The 18,557-nt window shown below is 50.3% G+C and overlaps 1 protein-coding gene and 1 long non-coding RNA gene across 7 annotated transcripts in view; both read left to right on the top strand.

Annotated features, from left to right (window-relative positions):
* LOC102495713 (uncharacterized) overlaps window positions 1-10,832 on the top strand; it is a 55,944-nt gene extending 45,112 nt beyond the window's left edge. Inside the window, exon 3 of the long non-coding RNA XR_337221.2 lies at window positions 10,502-10,832. This is a non-coding gene — a long non-coding RNA (uncharacterized LOC102495713). The remainder of the gene's footprint in view (window positions 1-10,501) is intronic.
* An 819-nt stretch (window positions 10,833-11,651) lies between these two features.
* MICAL2 (microtubule associated monooxygenase, calponin and LIM domain containing 2) overlaps window positions 11,652-18,557 on the top strand; it is a 181,519-nt gene continuing 174,613 nt past the window's right edge. For all 6 annotated transcript variants that reach the window (XR_337220.2, XM_027767848.1, XM_006167425.2 and 3 more), the window contains exon 1: window positions 11,652-11,985. Coding sequence is in view for 5 of the 6 variants with exons in the window: in XM_027767848.1 (XP_027623649.1) it covers window positions 11,722-11,985 (264 nt within the window). In the remaining variant the exon portion in view is untranslated. The remainder of the gene's footprint in view (window positions 11,986-18,557) is intronic.

Genomic DNA, 18,557 nt, shown 5'->3' with positions numbered 1-18,557 from the left:
TGCTAGAGAGACAGAAAGTGAGAAGTCACCCCTGGGGATGGCCATGCTGCAGTCCCTTCTCCTCCAGTCTCTTCTCAGGATTCTAGGCATGCATGCACACACGCCCAGCATGAGTCTCAATCTGCTGGGCCTGGGACTTCCAACGAGTGTTCTGATCACAAAGAGTTTTCCTCCAATGGCCAGGGGACCTGGCTTCTTTCTCTTGTGGCCCTGCTATCTGCAGCAGGTGGCTTCCAAGGTTTTCTTTGGTCAGCCTGAGAAGTGGCATAGATGGCTCCCACATGCCATGACCTAGAACTTGTTACTTGAACTCACACAACTGCGAGGAAGGACCCAAGAGGAAGGAGCAGCCAGGCTGGTGGTGAGCTCGTCTGTCTCTGTCATAGCCATCAAGGCTTGAAATCGCCTCCTAGCTGCGTTTTCATTGGCAGAGCAGGGACTGTACTTATGTGATACTGCACTGAGATCTCAATACTGCAGGTCCTAGTATTCGGGAATCTGGTGGGAGAAGGTTGGGGGAGCAACCTAGACCCCTGTACAGAGGTCTCTGCAGGGACCAGGTCTCTGAGTTGGTAGGGGGGCAGCTCTTATATGCCTTTGGCTCCATCCACTCTGTGTGGGAACACCATGGGTGTGGTGGTTAAGGACATGCCTCTCAACTCTGGCTACACGGCTTTGAATCACAGGTTAACTACTTCTGGTCACATGACTTTGGGCAAGCTGCTAACTTTAGTAATTCTTTGAAGAACAGAGATAATAATAGTATCCAACAATGTGTTGGTTTGCTACAACTATTAACTATGTTAACACATATAAAACTTTAAACACACTGCCAGAGATTTCATAGATGCTCATTAAATGGCAATGAGTATCCTCCCAAAAACTGAATATTCATTCATTTTTTTGAGCACAGTGCATATGGAGAGGACCTTGTATAACTCTTAAGAGTAGGGAAGTTAGGACCAGCAGTTGGCATAATTGCTATGTCACTGGACTCCCACGTAGTCGACCATGGTTCGAGTCCTGGACCCAGTGGCTTAAACTCATGCTGGGCACGTGTGTGTGCATGTCGAAGATCCTGAGAGGAGAATGGAGGAGAAGGGATCACAGCATGGCCATCCCCCATGGGGGGGTGGTGATTCCTGCTTTCTGTCTCTGTCTTTCTGGTGAGCATACCTCTCCAAAAAAAAAAAAAGAGTAGGGAAGTAAAAAATTAATTTAAACAAAACTCAGAATAACTAATTCTAAGGTTTGTCTAGCATACTATGGAAACATGGTGGGGGGAGGCATCCAATCCATTTTGGGAAGGGGCTGAAGGAAGGGAGGGAGATGAATAGTCTCTTCTTGCTAGGAAAGGAGCAACTTAAAGGAGGACTAGGGATTAATAGGTGAAGATTTGCTCACATCCATGTGTCCTCCTGAAGAACAAAAGTCTAGTGTATGAAACATGAAATGGATTTTTTTTTTGAGAAGTTTTTGCTATAGGGCGCACGTGCTTGCCAGAAAAACAGAGAGACAGAGAGACAGAGAGACAGAAAGCAAGAAATCACCCGGCGGGGGGGGAGAATGGCCACGCTGCAATCCCTTCTCCTTCGTTCTCCTCTCGGGATCTTGGGCACGCACGCACACGTGCCTGGCGTGAGTTTAAGCCACCGGGTCCGGGACTCAAATCATGGTCAACTCCATGGGAGTCCAGCGATGTAGCCATTACGCCATCTTCTGTTCCCCCCATGGAATTTTTTAAATGGGGGAAGCATGTAGCCATTACGCCATCTTCTGTTCCCCCCAGATGGAATTTGTTAAATGGGGGAAGCGGCTTTGCATTACAACAGGATTCTCCTAATGAGTGAATCAAGAGTTCATAGCCAGTTTCCTTGAAGTTGAAGCCAGTTTCCTTGAAGGTGATTTTAGCCAATAAAAGAATACATCCACATGAAGCCCTGACCTGACGGACACGTGTCTCAGCCAACTGCACAGCCATTATTTGGACTCTTGAGTTTGACGGCACGTCCGACGGAGCTGGGCTGATCTGGACCTGTCCTTCAGAGCTTTTATGGTACATGCTCAGCACATCTGCTTTCCAGGAACTACGGTCGGCCGGCGGCCCTGGAGGGAGCCATTGAATGGGGTCGGGAGCGTTCTTCCTGGCTGGGGTGAGGAGCTAAGGCCAGGGAGCTGGCTAGGGTGTCAAAGGACATTTCACAGGTACCGGCCAGGGGCCGGGGGCAGCAGTGAGGGCCTGGGAAAGGCAGAATAAGAGAGAACACCTGGGCACTTGGCACAGGTGAGCTTCTGTGGGCTTCCTGGAGTCAAACGAGATTTGGAAGGAAGAATGAGAGCCATCTAGATGCCTTTCTTAAAAGTTTAAAATGATTGTATTGGTCCAAGTGAGAAACAGCATGCTTCTTTCAGTAGCCTAATCATTTATTTTGCTTACTACACTTGGACTAAAAAGCATTTTGGAAAAGTACCTTGATTGTTAACTAGATCACAAATTCTGACCCTGGCCTTGGACGGCTCCCATTACTAGGCTGTGGTGGAAATGGCAGTTGATTTGGGCTTTTGCATTTTATTCTTATTATTGTAGCAGATAAACACTTACCATAAATTTGCCACTCTAACCATTTTAGCATAGAGTTCAGTGGCATTAAGTACAATGCCACATTGTTTTGTAATCAACACCACCCTGCATCTGCAGAACTTTTTTCTTATCCCAAACCGAAACTCTGTACCCAGTGAACAGTGACTCTCCACTCCTGTCTCCCTTGGCCCTTGGTAACTACCATTCTACTGTCTGCCTCTGTGAATTTGTTTCTTGTAGATATCCCCCACCCTTGGTTTTGAGCTAGGCTGGCCCCCTGGAAATTGGAGTTCTCTATCTATCTATTATTTATCTATTAATCTGTCTATATATCTGGTTTTCTATCTATCTAGCCATCCTTCCATCTATCTTATCAGAAAAAGTATACTCTTGCCAGTGAGAGAGAGAGGGAGAAAGTATCCCCAATGGGGTGTGGATACACCACAATCCCTTCTTCTCTGTTCTTACTGTGTTGGGATTTGGGGGCACACATGTACACATGCCTGGCATGTTTTCAAACTACCGGGGTGGGGATTTGAACTATAGTTGGCCATGTGGAATCTGGCCACTTAATCCCTAGGCTACAGGGTCAACCCTGGACATTGCCATTTTCCTGCCCATAATGTGGTCAAGCTGATTCAGAGCACATGCAGAATCGTCTGCTAAGGTTTCGCTGGCGACATGGGCTCTGTGTGTGGTGGGATGGTTTGTCTGTCAGGTGGCTTATTTTATCAACCAGGTATGGAAGGTTCCTTCTTGGGGGGGCGGGGAGGAGTACATGTGTGGAGGCTCCGGGCCCAGAAGAACTTCAGAGACTATAGAAATTAGCTGACTGCATTTACACAGTGGTTTCTAAACAGGAAGGTGGTTTTACATCCATGTTCATGGCTCATATCATTTGGGTCCCAGGACCCTGGCTTTTGAAGTGTGATGGCACTGGGTCATTTCCCAGCACCCCCCTTGCCACCTGCATAATAGGAAGGGAGTTTCTCACCCCTGCAAGGCTCTGCCTTCTCTCCCATCAGACAAGGATGGCTAAAGGAGACGAGAGCTGTGAATGGGCTTGCTCAGGGCCTTGCGTGCTGTGAATGCCAGCCATCCTTGTCCTCAAGAGGCTGGTGGGAGAAGCAGACCTGGCTTCGAGCCCAGGTCTCCTCATGCCCAGGCTAGAGTGTGCCCCATCTCAAAGGCTTCGCTTCTTCTAGAAGGTCCTTGAAGAATGGCTTAGCAGTATCGGTAGAGATGGGGAGTACTGGCTAGAAATATTTGAAGAAAAAATTTTAAATATATATGTACCTGTGTGTATACACATATGTGTCATATATAGGTACATACTAGTCAGCACATAGGTACATACTAGTCAGCACATAGGCACATACTAGTCAGCACATAGGTACATACTAGTCAGCATATAGGTACATACTAGTCAGCACATAGGCACATACTAGTCAGCACATAGGCACATACTAGTCAGCACATAGGCACATACTAGTCAGCACATAGGTACATACTAGTCAGCACATAGGCACATACTAGTCAGCATATAGGTGTCTCTTGACAGCAGGCAGCAGGACCCTAGAGGGTAGGGACAACTCCTTGGTTTCATCCCAGGGCCTGGCATGGTGAGTGGCTCCAAGAGGCAATGGATGGAGGTGAGGAGGTGAGAGTATGTGAGGCCACCTCAAACCAGACCAGGAAAGACCACTCACCACTGCAGAAGAACACAGGGGGAGGAGGGCTGGTGTCAGAGGCAAGAGCCAGATGGGCTTGGCTTGACCTAGAGGAGTGACATGGAAGACCAGGGCCTGCACTGGACCCGCAGTCTCATCCCAGCCCATCCATTCTGGGGCGGTGTGGTGACAGAGGGAGTATCTGGGCCATCTTGCAGTCTGGGAACTGGTTTGGGCTTCCACAATGAGTCTCTGGGATGCTTTTTCAATGGCCTTTCTTAGTAGAGGTTCCAGACAACATGGGCAAGAGGGCCCTGCATGTGTGGGTCAGCCCATGTGCAAAGGGGCCCTAACTTTCTGTAATCTGCTGGCTAAAACCAGGAGCCGTAGAGAAACCTTTGGAGAGACTGAAGTTCTCTCTGGAGAATAGCCAAGGAGAACTTATCTCACTGAGGTGCTCTCCCAGCAGAAGAGGCCAGGCTGAAGCAGTGGTTCAGGACATAGTGTGTGCTCCCTACATGGAGGTGCCAAGGGCAAGGGTGGAGACACCTGGCTGGAAGGAGACTGTAATGAGGACATGGTGGCCCTTTCAGACTCTTCCCAACCTCGAGTTGCTCCTGTTGGTTCAGGATGGCTGCCCAGTGCCCTGGTAGCTAGAAACCCAAGGCTTCCTAGGCCAAGTGAAGATGGGCTCTGTAGGCCCCACCTGTGAACCAGGCGCTCCTGACCATGGTGGACTCTGCAGAGACACAGCACCTGTGGAAGGCATCTCCCACTGCCGAGCGCCTGGCTGGCTCCGGCCTCATCTCGGGTTGGTTTCGGATCACCATGACTGAGTGTCTTCCAGGGGGAGGTTCAGAGTGGAGCTGCTGGTCCTTCCCATCACCTTCCGAGTGCAGGGCGAGCACCCCGTGTTGTTGCTGACGCCTGCTCTGTGGCTCCCTGGTGAGGTGGCCTCAGAAGACAGTAAGTTGCACAGGGTGGCATGGCAGTGTAAGTGGAGGGAGAAAGTTTTAGTTTGGTTGCGTTTACCTTCAAACAACTCTCGTCTGTGAGCCTCCAGGGCGGGGTTAAGGGTTGAATTTTCTTCTGGGCCAAATGGCTACTTTGTGGGGAGGTCCTGCCCAGTGTCCCTCCCCAGTCCTTCTTAATTATTTATAGAACTTTGTCAGATATCGAAGGCCCGGCCACACTGTGATGTGCTGTCTGGTGGTATGAGGCCCAGGGTAGGCAGCAGGTGTGGGAGTCCTGCACATGAGAGCACGAGCAAACCTGGGGCCTGCAGGTCTCATCTCTCACTGCATTCAGGTCCCTCCACACGGACCTGGAACTGGGCCCTGAGCCGGTTACCAGCACTGTCCCTGCCATCCAAGGCCTCGAATTTTAATTTGTAGTCACCAGAGTCAGGGAATGGAAATTGTTTTGTGACTCATGAAGTCACATAGGCAGAGGAGCAGACAGAACCACAAATAAGAGACTCCAGTTGGCAATAGCCAAGTTGCTTCAAGGCTATTCTTGGAAACAAAAGCATCACATCTTGCATCTTCCCAGAAAACGCAGAAACTTTTCATATTTCTGGCTAGTCGGTTTTATTTCTATTTCATAGCACACTCCAAAAAGACAACAGCTGAGTGGTGGTTAACAAGGTAGTCTTTAATAAGAGCTAATCACTCGGGATCCTAAGAGGTTTTTTTTTTTTTTTTTTTTTTTTTGAGAGGTTTTCGCTATAGGGCGCGTGCGCTTGCCAGACAGACAGAGAGAGACATAGAGACAGAAAGCGAGAAATCACCCCCCAGGGGGGATGGTCACGCCGCAATCCCTTCTCCTCCATTCTCCTCTCGGGATCTTGGGCACGCGCACACACGCGCCCGGTGTGAGATTTAAGCCACCGGGTCCGAGACGCGAACTGCGGTCGACTACGTGGGAGTCCAGCGACATAGCCATTACGCTAACTGCTGGTTCCCAGGGATCCTAAGAGTTTAAGAGTTTTAAAAATCCTTAAGTACACACTTTTGGGGAAAGGGAGGATATCCACCCAAGGTATTATTACTATTATTATTTTTGTCATAGGGCATGTACACTTGCCAGAAAGAGACAGACAGAGAGAAAGTGAGAAATCACCCCCCAGGGAGGATGGCACCATGCTACAAAATCCCTTCTCCTCCCTTCTCTCAGGATTTTGGACACGCATGCATACTTGTCCGGTATAATTTTTCAAAACACTGGGTCCAGGGCTCAAACTGCAGTTGGCTATGTGGGGGTCTAGCACCTTAACCACTATACTTCATGCTGGCCCCACCACCCAAGGTATTATCCTCCAGCTCTCTGGAAGAAAAGGCTTGAAGCGAGACTGAGAACCGCTGAGTACTAGCTCGGTGCTTCTAGTTCATTACCAACGCCACCCTGAACCTGTGTGTTTTCAACTCATCAAACTCTTCTGGTATGAGGTTCACGCTTTATATCGGGAGAGCTTAAAGCTCAGAAGTTAAGTGATTTGCCCAAAGCTACACAGCTGGGAAGTGGGTCTGAATCCAGATCTTTTACATTGAAAGTGTTCATCCTCTAGTTTTAAATTACAGTGAGTAGCAGCACCCCTAGCTTCCAGATGAGGAAAGAGCAGAGAGAGCTGCTGTAACTTCTATACGGTCACATAGCGAGTAAGTGCTCGGTCCGCACCCAGGTGTGCCTGACTAGGTATTCCGATGCCTCCCCATCTCCTGCCGTCACCCCCGAGGAAAGCTACCCACCGCATCTCAGGGCTTTGACTTAAAATGGAAAGCTGATTATAAAAGTTGGGATTACGGGGCGAGCAGGTGGCACAGTGGTTAGGGCACTGGACTTCCACATTGGCTGATCACGTTTGGAGTCTTAGGCCTGACAGCTTGAAACTCCCACCTGGTGCGTGGGCATGTGTGCCCAAAATCCTGAGAGGAAAATGGAGGAGAAGGGATTGGGGTGTGGCCATCCTCCCCTAGGGGGTGATTTCTCACTTTCTCTCTGTCTCTCTAGTGAGCACACACACCTTATAGCAAAAACATCTCTCTCTAAAAAAAAAAAAAAAAAAAAGTTGGGACTAGATTTTAGATCAGGGAGGCAGGTCTGAGCCTGGTACAGGCTGCGGGGCACACGTCCAAGGCTGCCCTTGCCTCCTCCTGCTGAGCATCCCCTCCACCTCCCCATCTCACTCTAGATAAGAGCTGGACCCTGAGCTCCCACGCCCACAGGGAGCCCTCGGCACCACCTTCGGCTCTCTGTCTGCTGGAGCCCTAAGATTAAGTTGTTCATTTTTCTTTGAGGGAAGAGGGGGAGGCGATTGGGGTTGGGAGAAGGCAAGTTCTTCCAGTTTGTAAATTATTATCTGGGAGTCAGGTCTGGCTTGATACTTCTAGACAGTTCATGATTTTAGGCAAGGAGTTGGCAACTGGGAGACTTGATTTGCGAAACTAGTTGTTCAAACTGATGTGTCTTTCAGATGCACACCTAACGCACGTGTGCGTCAGTGCTTCAAGGCATTACCACGTCCTCGAAGTGCCTGCCCGCCAGGCCAGCAACCTCAAGGCGGAGATTGTCACCCATCTCTTAGGAAAGGAACTGCAGCTTGGGGACTGTGAGGCTTGTGTGAGGCCATATGGGTGGTGAGGGGCCCAGCCAAGCGCTGGACTCAGGCTGCAAGAGCTCCGAGGCCTGTGGTTTTCTCTGCACCACTTGCCCATACTTAGAAAGGACCGTGGGATCGTAGTCAGATTCAAGTAGCCTTGCATTTGTCTGACAGCTCCTGCACCCTTTGTTCAAAGCCAGGCGCAGAAGTGGTTCCAAAGATAGATACGGCCTGGGAATGTTAATACGCTCTGAAAAGCAAACAAGCCCTGCTTTCTGCTTCTGCTCTCTGGGTGGCAAGGACGGCACGTGGGGGAAAGCTGAGAGGCAGTGAGAGGCGGTGTTTATGGGAGCCACGTCAGAGAGCGCCGTGGACATTAAAGGAGGTGCCAGAGCATCTGCGCAGAGACCCACGCTCCTGCAGGCACAGTGCAGGGCCGCCTCCCCACTCTGCTGGGTGCTGTGGACCAGGTCATCAGGCAGGGCCTCGTGGAGGACTGAGGCCTGGCCGAGGTGTGAAAGTCGGCTAGCTGGAGTTAAGAATGTGTGTTCACCTCACTTCCGCCGAGGACAGTCGCAGGACATCGGATGCTCCAGGGGGACGAAGGGTGGGAGGGCAGGGTCCTACCCGAGTTGTGGCCACTTAGTGCTCAGAAGCTGGGCGTCTGCTGTCTGGAGAGATCACCTGTCTCTGACAGGCCACCCTTGGTGCCCAGCTGGCTTCTGTCCTTTGTATGTGATTTCCTCCCCCGATGCCGCCACCAGTCTCCTAGTTTCCTTTCTGATTGTCACGTGGCCAGCCCTCTCACTGCCCCCATCTGCCAGCCTCCTCCTCCAGTCCACCTCCTGCCATCTCATCTTCCCCAGCACTGGTCCCACGCCGCTGCTCCATCTCATCTGCTCCACAGTCACGGGGGAAGCCAGGCACCCTCTTTGTCCTGGAGTGGACACCCCAAGATCTGCTCTAGATATCCCCACACTTCCTCATGAACCCGGAATGCCTGCCCCCTTGAACTCGATACTGTTAGGCAACTGAATGGCTGCTTCCCGGCTGGACCTCTGTATGGCGTTTCCTTCATCTGGAACGCACGTTTCTGTCTCATTGTGAACTCCGCCTCATTCCTGTAATTGGAGCCTTTGTGACATTTCCCTCTGTAGCCCCTCTGGACCCCTCGAGGATCTGTTGAACACCCTGGGCTTCCATGTGTCATCCATGTGCCCCAAGCACCTGCCTCCTGTCTTGTAATCAGCTCTGTACTGGCCTGTCTTCTCGAGAGGCCAGCCTGCCTGTGTTAGCCGGCTCTGTCCAGCACCCACCTGCTGCCCAGCTCTTGCTGAATGAATGGGTAAGAGACTAAGGGAAGATCAACTCCATTCTCTGTCAGTATCCCCCCTCCCCACGCCCCACCATCCGAGCATGCCCACAACAAGCCTTTCCATCTGGAGAGAGTGCAGAGCCAAGAGGTCTCTGTGCCCTGTGGGTTGGCTGACCCCCTCTCACCAGGCCTCTGTTGGGGAGCTCAGGCTGCTGCACCCACTTGTTTACAGACCCCCTGCAACCCTCACAGCTGGGGCAGCCGCAGCTCCTCCATAGTTGTCTTCTTGCACTCACTTTGGATTCCAGAAAAATAGCGAGTGCCTTGGAAAACTGACTCTACTCTATTTTTGTTCTGTTGAAACCCAAATGACTTTCCTAAGAAATGCCTGAGGTTAGAGCGATGTGGAGAGAAAGGACCATGGCCAAAACGCAGGCGAGCTGTTTTTGTGATGTGAATGAGCACCCAGCGCATTCCCCCTTCCATCAGCCTAAGCTCTTGTTCCAAATAGCTCCAGGCCCGGGCCCCAAAGCAGACTCCTTTCGTACAGGAGGAGGCGGAAGCAGAGGCAGAGGTGGAGGCGGAGGCAGAGGTAGAGGCGGAGGCAGAGGCAGAGGCAGAGGTGGAGGCGGAGGCAGAGGCGGCAGTGGAGCCCCACAGGTCTCTCTGTCTTCCATGTGTCTGTCTGAGGTAGATGGTGTCCTTCCGGGAGATACCGGGAACTGCTCATTTTGAGAAGTTGCTGTTTGTCATCTGTGGGGAGGGAAAATCTATCCTCTGGTAACTAACGAAGAAAGATGTTAAAGTTTCATGTCCAAGGATAGGTGGGATGCTCATGAACCCTGGAGAAGAATGGGCTTTGGGTGTTTTTTAACCCGTGCGCTAATATGTCTAAGTTTCATTAACATTGGCCAACCAATTTGCAGCACCCAAAGTCACAGGTTTTCAGTGATGCTAAATCTAGTGTACTTTTCTGGTTTGGTTGGGTTTTGGTTTTCTTTTTCTTTTAATAGCTACTTTTCCAGAACCATCTTGCTTATAGCAAGAGTAACCAGGTATTGTGGACATAGCAGGGTATAGCTTTGCACAACCCATGGTTCTGTTCAGCCAGGGAGAAGGGGACGGTGGGAGTGGGGCGCTATCTCCAACAGGGCAGGATTGCCAAGTGAGAAGGTCCAAATTGTACCTTTGCCGTAGATGGCTTATGTCTTGTATTAAACGTTAAGTATGAAGGTCAGTATTTTAGTGTCTTAAGGAATTTCACATTTATCTCTCAGCCACCCACCTCCGCCCCCACAGCCTACGAAGCTCACCCATGCTTCTGCCTCCCTTTGCAGGCGTGACGTTCTCCAGGTACTTCATGGTGTCCTCCTCCGTCTTTCCCACACCTCTCCACACGGCTTCTGAACCATGGGGGAGAACGAGGATGAGAAGCAGAGCCAGGCAGGGCAGGTTTTTGAGAACTTTGTCCAGGCGTCCACGTGCAAAGGTACCCTCCAGGCCTTCAACATTCTCACACGGCAGCTGGACCTAGACCCGCTGGACCACAGGAACTTCTATTCCAAACTCAAGTCCAAGGTGACCACCTGGAAGGCCAAAGCCCTGTGGTACAAACTGGACAAGCGCGGCGCTCACAAAGAGTACAAGCGAGGGAAGTCGTGTACGAACACCAAGGTAAGAGGAACCCTGCACGGGCCTTCCTTGCCGTGACAGAGTGTGGGCTGGCAATTGGGTGCTTAGGAGCCTGTAGCCAGGAGGCGGAGGCAGAGGTGGAGGCGGAGGCTGAGGCGGCAGTGGAGCCCCACAGGTCTCTCTGTCTTCCATGTGTCTGTCTGAGGTAGATGGTGTCCTTCCGGGAGATACCGGGAACTGCTCATTTTGAGAAGTTGCTGTTTGTCATCTGTGGGGAGGGAAAATCTATCCTCTGGTAACTAACGAAGAAAGATGTTAAAGTTTCATGTCCAAGGATAGGTGGGATGCTCATGAACCCTGGAGAAGAATGGGCTTTGGGTGTTTTTTAACCCGTGCGCTAACATGTCTAAGTTTCATTAACATTGGCCAACCAATTTGCAGCACCCAAAGTCACAGGTTTTCAGTGATGCTAAATCTAGTGTACTTTTCTGGTTTGGTTGGGTTTTGGTTTTCTTTTTCTTTTAATAGCTACTTTTCCAGAACCATCTTGCTTATAGCAAGAGTAACCAGGTATTGTGGACATAGCAGGGTATAGCTTTGCACAACCCATGGTTCTGTTCAGCCAGGGAGAAGGGGACGGTGGGAGTGGGGCGCTATCTCCAACAGGGCAGGATTGCCAAGTGAGAAGGTCCAAATTGTACCTTTGCCGTAGATGGCTTATGTCTTGTATTAAACGTTAAGTATGAAGGTCAGTATTTTAGTGTCTTAAGGAATTTCACATTTATCTCTCAGCCACCCACCTCCGCCCCCACAGCCTACGAAGCTCACCCATGCTTCTGCCTCCCTTTGCAGGCGTGACGTTCTCCAGGTACTTCATGGTGTCCTCCTCCGTCTTTCCCACACCTCTCCACACGGCTTCTGAACCATGGGGGAGAACGAGGATGAGAAGCAGAGCCAGGCAGGGCAGGTTTTTGAGAACTTTGTCCAGGCGTCCACGTGCAAAGGTACCCTCCAGGCCTTCAACATTCTCACACGGCAGCTGGACCTAGACCCGCTGGACCACAGGAACTTCTATTCCAAACTCAAGTCCAAGGTGACCACCTGGAAGGCCAAAGCCCTGTGGTACAAACTGGACAAGCGCGGCGCTCACAAAGAGTACAAGCGAGGGAAGTCGTGTACGAACACCAAGGTAAGAGGAACCCTGCACGGGCCTTCCTTGCCGTGACAGAGTGTGGGCTGGCAATTGGGTGCTTAGGAGCCTGTAGCCACTGCCATCCTCAGGATCTTAGTAGTTGCGGGTGTGAGTGTTGTATTGTTTTGCTCAGTTGAAGCCTCCTTTGTCTCTGTGTCTTGGTTAGGGGTTTCCACTCACTGCGGTGGCCTCAGTAATTCTTCCTGTGCCCTCTCCAGGGGAGGGAAGTCAAGGATGAGGTTGAGGGAGTGACACAAGTACTTGACATCATCTTATTTTTACTACCAGTACTACCACTACTATGATAGTACTAACCCTTACAACTAGTACTATCTATGGAGCAACTTCTGTGTGCTGGGTGCTTTATGTCCATGATCTCATTGAACGTCCACGGTAGTTCTTTGCACCACTGTAGCCACTTTAGAGATGCAGACACTGACAAGCCAGTGATCTAGCTGAAGGTCACACAATTAGAAGGCAATCTTGGTCTGTCTGATTCTGGGACTTAAGCCCTAAGTCCCATGGAGAGACATAATTAGAGAGTTGTGTTTCCCCGGAGCAAACATTTTAGAAAGATCCCCCGCTTTTAATTAATTGCTAAGAAGTAGGTCGTTGGTGCTTACTGCCTTTTCTCCCCTCTCTCTTTCTCTTCCTCCTGGCACCTGTGAATCCTCCACCTCCCCATCTCCTTCTCCAGGGTGTATTTCTCTGCTCAGGATCGCCCTCATAGCTATCCTTGCACAATGGAATTCCTTCCCCACCCATTAGCCGTACACAGCATCCGTGCGCACGGGGCTGCCCAGCACAGCTCCTCTGTTATCTCTGAAATGCCCACCACCGAGTGGGCAGCTTAAAGTCAAGACTTCCTGGCTGGCCCTTGGGGGCTGTCAGCCTCGGGCACTGGTCCAAACTGTGTGTTTAGGTTAAAATCAAGCGTGCTAGATTTAGACTTCGCAGGAGGTAGCTCAGCCAGAGCCCTTGGAATTCTAGCTGGTGCCAATCCCAGGACAAGAGGATTGAACTCTCCATGGCAATGGGGACTGTTGTGTTTTTGTTTTGGTGATAGGAGCCACTGAGTCCACCGTGGGATACGGCTGCTTTCCATTGCCCCGGGGGAGACAGCTGCCTAGCTCCTCCGAGCCTGGGGCGCGCTGACTGTGCAGGGCACGGGAGGAGCCTTCCATCAGGCTAAACTGACCTTCACTCAGCCCAGAGCACACTCGCTATTCAGGCAGTGACTGCCAGTAATCTGCCAAGCTCCAGTCTCAGGCGGTGAGGTGGGGATGGTAGAGAAAGAGAGAGCGCAAGAGGGGTGGGAGCAGTGTTCTGGTCCACTCCCACCTGGTATCTCCCTCCCTGCTGTTGTAACTTCATGGTTCAGAGTTCACTGGGCAGCTCTTTGGAGTTGGAGGAGGGAGAGCTTTCTGTGTTCAGCGTCTCCCTTCTCAGTAATTACATATGGTGTCTTTCCTTTTTAAAAGGCCCCATAAAAGTCAGGTCCCAGGTCCCTATTCTCTTTCCCCGAGGGTTTTCAGAGTTCCTGTTGTATCAGGAAATGCTCTTGTCCCACAGACCCCAAACACTGCGCTGTCGAAGGGTCTTCTTGGTGATGTGAAGAACAGGCTCTCAGAGGGAGTTGGTCAGCAGAGGGATGGAATGGAGGGTTGACCACCAGGAAGATGTCCTTCTTTCAAAACCACGAGCCAGTTTCCCAGCCTGACTGGCCAGTCCCCATTTTACAAGCTATGATGGCTTGAAATAGAACAGTCTTCATGTCTTGTGGTTGGCAGGTCACCACTGGCACCTGAAATCCAAGAGAAAGAAAACGTCTGTAGTTAGTGATGGGGACTAAGAATGGTTCTTGCCTCAGAATTTTAGTGCCTTTCTCAGGAGGAGGAAGAAAGACATTTCAGATGTGTGATAGTCCATCTCATATAAACTACCTGGGTGCCGAGGAGTGGAAGATACATTTGAAAATGCACTGTAAGTACAGATCGTGACTGTGCTAGGTCACTTGAACGGCACTTTTCAGAAACCCAGCTCGAGCGAACCAAACAAAACAGGGAAATCATTAACTCACATAAACAGGAAGGCCCAGACCGTCTTTCCCATCCTTTCTCCTTTCATCCATGTCATTATTATTCCTTGTGTTGGCTCCAGCTTTTCATTTCCATGCTGGTACCTCTCATTTTTATCTCTACAGCTTCATGACCCAAAAGGCTAGAGTCTTTCTCTTCCAGCTCAATTTCAAAAAAAAAAAAGTCTCAGGGAAGGATTCTGATTAGCTCAGCTCTGGATCTATAACAGCCAAAGCCAGGAGTGCTGGCAACTGGAGTTGGCAGCTTTTAAGCTTCATGTGACCAACAGGAAGAAGGAGCAGATCCTCAAGGACATGAGGGTGAGAGGCAGAGAAACAGCAGGTGTCCTCGCCCGTGATCATCTGGTTATGGTAAAGGCCACCTCCATATTGGAAGGTTAATGCTCAGCTCGAAGAGGCCAGTGCTTGTATTCCCTGCTGTGAGTCAAGGAAAACACAGACAAGGGTGGGTCATCCCTAGACGAGAGTAGCCTAGTGGTTAAGGGTGCTGGATACCACGTGGCCAACTGTAGTTTGAACCCTGATCCCAGTGACTTGAAAAGCATGCTGGGTGCATGTGCATACATGTCTGCCCCAAATCCTGACAGGATAGAGAAATGGAGGAGAAGGGATTGCGGCATGGCCACTCCCCATTTTGGAGAGCTTTCTCTCTCCCTCTCTCTCTGGCAAGTGCACAGGGCCTCTAGCAATTTATTCACACACACACACAGGAAGTGGGGGGCTCTCCTCTCTTCTACACACTGTCTTGTTCAAACGCTGTGTTTAGCTATTCTTTGGTGTAATAGTTTATGCTGATCCTTAGCCAAACAAGAAATGCAGGGCATTAGTGTACATGTGACTGATCATTAATGCTAAACCAGATAATGCAGGTGTGTCAGGTATCAGGCATAAAGCCAAGCTCCTGGTTAGCCACAGGTAGAGCAAGAATAAACAAAATCCAGCCAGAACACCTATCTTTTACACCAATGTGTTCCATCTGGAGTGGATCTGGAGTTTGGCATTTCATAAGCATTCATCAGTCCTCTCCAGTGTGTTCAGCCCTGTGCTGCTGCATTTATGCCATTTGTATATGTGTGTGCATATGTGTATGTGTGTGTGTGTGTGTGTGTGTGTGTGTGTGTGTGCATATGTGTGCTTGTGCATGTGTTAGCAGACTGAGAACTCGGAGAAGAAGGGTTCTGGTGGAGGTACCAGGGGACCAGGAGAACAGCCTGGAAGGTCTCTAAGGCAATGGCTTAGATGTCATTGCATAATTCAGATCATTGTTTATTATTGATTATCATTTATGAGACTTATGTCAGGTCCAGAATAATTCTTTCCCTGGGCGTGACTATTTGGATAAGAATGGAGTGAACTAAGATCAAGCCAAATTAATTCTTTCGTGACTCTGCATTGGGATTACACCAGACTTAGACACTACTGCAACCAACAAGGGCTACCAGGAAACCAGTCCAGGAGAAGCTGTAATGATACATCATTGGTATGGGAGTTGCCGCAGTCACAAGGTCATGGACTCTGGTCGTTGTTCATATAAACCTTTGGTGCTAGAAGGGACTAAAGAGAATGTGCAATCTCTGCATTAGATAACAGGCAGGGGACCCAGGAAGCTGAAATTATTCAGCTGAAGCTAGCGAGTGCATCGCTGGGACTTGGACTCTCTTTACTGGTTCCTTCGGATTCTTTTGTTAGTTCACTCATGAGCAGGTGTTGCCGAAGGCCCTGTTCTTTCCTACACATCTGATGAGGGGGATGGCTTGAAGGCTTGAGCTTTCAGTAAGGGGGTCAGAAATGCCACTGTCTACATATTCATTCACTTACATGAATGATTAATTCATGAGGTGACTAGTTATTGAGCAGCCACTCTGTGCTAAGCACTTGCCCACTTAATAGCTCTGTCTCTTTGGGACAGTTACTTAATATCTCTGATCCTCCGTCGGATTCTTTGCAAAGTAAGGATGATGATGGCATTACTTTGTGGAGGTACTGAGGACTGGATAAGGTAGTCTTTGTAACGTGTTTAGAATGGCCGCCAGAACCCGTGTGAGCTCAGTGAGCACTTAGCCATTGTCGTCATGAAGTCTCAAGTGCTGTGAGAGAGTACAGTACTCTGGTCTAGAGTACAGAAAAGCGAGTGACCAACTGGGCCTTGGGTAGCCTGAGAACACTTCCTGGAAGAGGAGGGATGATGTGGGGCTTGACGGGTAAAAGTGTGCCTTGTGGAGCTGAGCAAGAAGCTAGGGGAACTCGGGCAGAGAGAGATTCTAGGAAGAGTGTGTTGCTTGTGTAAATGGGAAAGAAGGGGTGTGGGAAGGGCAAGAAGGAGCAAAAGGGATGGATGGTAGGAGACCAAGGAGGATGGCCTCCAGGGGCCAGCCTGTGGACAGGGCCTCGCACTCACACGCAGGACCTGGAGAGCCACGGATGGCGTTCTCCCAAATCCAGTCGGGTTATTTCTACCACCCTCCACCGGGTTGCTCTGTAATCACAGACCAGGAGGTATTTGGACCTCATTGCCATAAAAAACGCAGTTGCAGGACGTGACTCACGGGCTCTTGTCTGCAGCAGTAGTGGGCCAGTCCACATAACAAAAGCTCTCGTGTTGTATCTATTAGAAGGCTACGTCTACATTCTGTGTGCCTCCGCAGGGTTGCCCACACCTACTGCCCATGATCACGACCCTTGTTCATCACTGCCTCTGGAGCACCTCTGCAGTGAATATCCGGGGCCCAGCGTAGGCTCACAGCCCCACTTGTCATGTGGTTCCTGAGCTTCCTCAGCAAAGCAGGGCAGAGAGGCGGTGAGGTAGGCTAAGAGGGCGCTAGGGTGGAGGGAGCCATGGTGGGAGCGGAAGGCTGCTATCTCCCGCCTGGATAAGCCTATCTGACATTCCCGACCTCTGAAGTCACCCACCATGGCTGCACCGGCTGAGGCACGTCAAGTACCACTCTGCCTGATACGGGCCGTTGCAGTCGGAGCGATAAAGCAGAGGATGGTCTCTGGGTGGAAAAGGCTGTGCTAGCTGAACAGAGGCTTACATGAACCCTGGAGCTGTTCACTTACCTGACATGGGTGCTGGCACTGCTCCGTGAAGCACGTTTCCAAGCCTGGACCCTAATCAAGTGTGTCAGTGACTGCACCTGTCACCGCAGCTCTCCTCAGATGTGAGTTTGCGAAGCGTGTGGTTTAGGTGTCACATTTGAGTGTGAGTAAATCCAAGTCCCCATATACAGCCGCATACCACGGAGGAAACACTCTCTTCTGAGTCTTCATCGGAAGTCATTAATCCGGGTCTGCTGTTCATTTTATAAACGCATTTATGAACAAAGACTTCTCTTTTTAAAAAATAAATAAAACTAATTTTCTTTCATTAAAAAAGAAACACATGCTAATGATAAAAAATAAATAAATAAAGTTCCAGCAGGGTAAGATAATAGAATGTGAAAGGAAGTCTCTTTTCCCCAGTTCTCAGCAGTAACTGCTGGGCCATTTCCTTCAGCTGTTCCCGAGCCCTCATGTGTGCAAGTGTGTGTAGGCATGCATGGCGTGTCCATGTGTGCTCCTTGTCCTCCCTTTTTTAATGGGGAAAGTCTATACATATACGAACTGCACTTTTTCTTACTCAAAGACGTGTCTTCCACATTGTTTCCTATCAGTGTGTGTGATCTGGCCCTCCTGACTCATGGCTTTTGAGGCTTCTTGTTCATGGCTACCCCCTGGTTTATCTAACTGCTCAGATTGTCTTTATTGCCATTTTGAACGGTGCTGTGGCACCTTCCTTAACCCTGCCTCTTCGTGCACGTGTGAAAGCGCATCTGTAGGACAGACTGAGAACCTCTGTCAGAGGGCACATGCATTGCACTGAAAGCTGTAGGCATTTAAGGCGTTGGGACATAGAGGCACAGGTCACATTGCCCTCTCTGCAGCAGACACTCCCAGCAACGGAGAAGGGAGCGCCAAGAAGAGTCCTCTTTAGAAGGGAGATGTCATGGCAAAAGTGCCTACTGGATTTCCTTGGCCTTGCTGAGCAAGCATGGGCTCCCCAAATCCTAGAACTGGGCAAGGTGGCCTTGAATGGGGTCACTGAGTGAGGCGCCGTCAGCAGCAGGATGGTAGGGACTCCTGTTCCCTCTCTGGTCCTCAGGGTCCCACCCTGATTGCTTTGTCTCTTTCCTACTTGACTGTGAGCTCTTCAAGGAGGACCTGAGACCCAAGGCTCAGCGGCGGGACTGAATGAATGATCTCTGTAGTCCAAGTGGCTTCTCTCTGGAGCTGTACTAGGTGAGACCTGCTATTCCCCCGCCTTCATCGTGGATTTGCAGAAGCCAGGACCAACCAGCCCATTCACTGCTTTCTTTAAGTGTCTGTCTAAATTCACATGAGCATTGCTCCCTCCCTGAGCATACCTTCCTCCGGGGGTGGAGTTGTGAACACAGCCTTGTCTGGGCCTGGCCTAGCATCTGGCTGCTTGTAG

This window comes from Tupaia chinensis, unplaced genomic scaffold, assembly GCF_000334495.1.
Source record: "Tupaia chinensis unplaced genomic scaffold, TupChi_1.0 Scaffold144767_1, whole genome shotgun sequence".
NCBI classification, from domain to species: Eukaryota; Metazoa; Chordata; class Mammalia; order Scandentia; family Tupaiidae; genus Tupaia; species Tupaia belangeri.
This window is presented reverse-complemented; position numbering and strand designations above follow the sequence as displayed.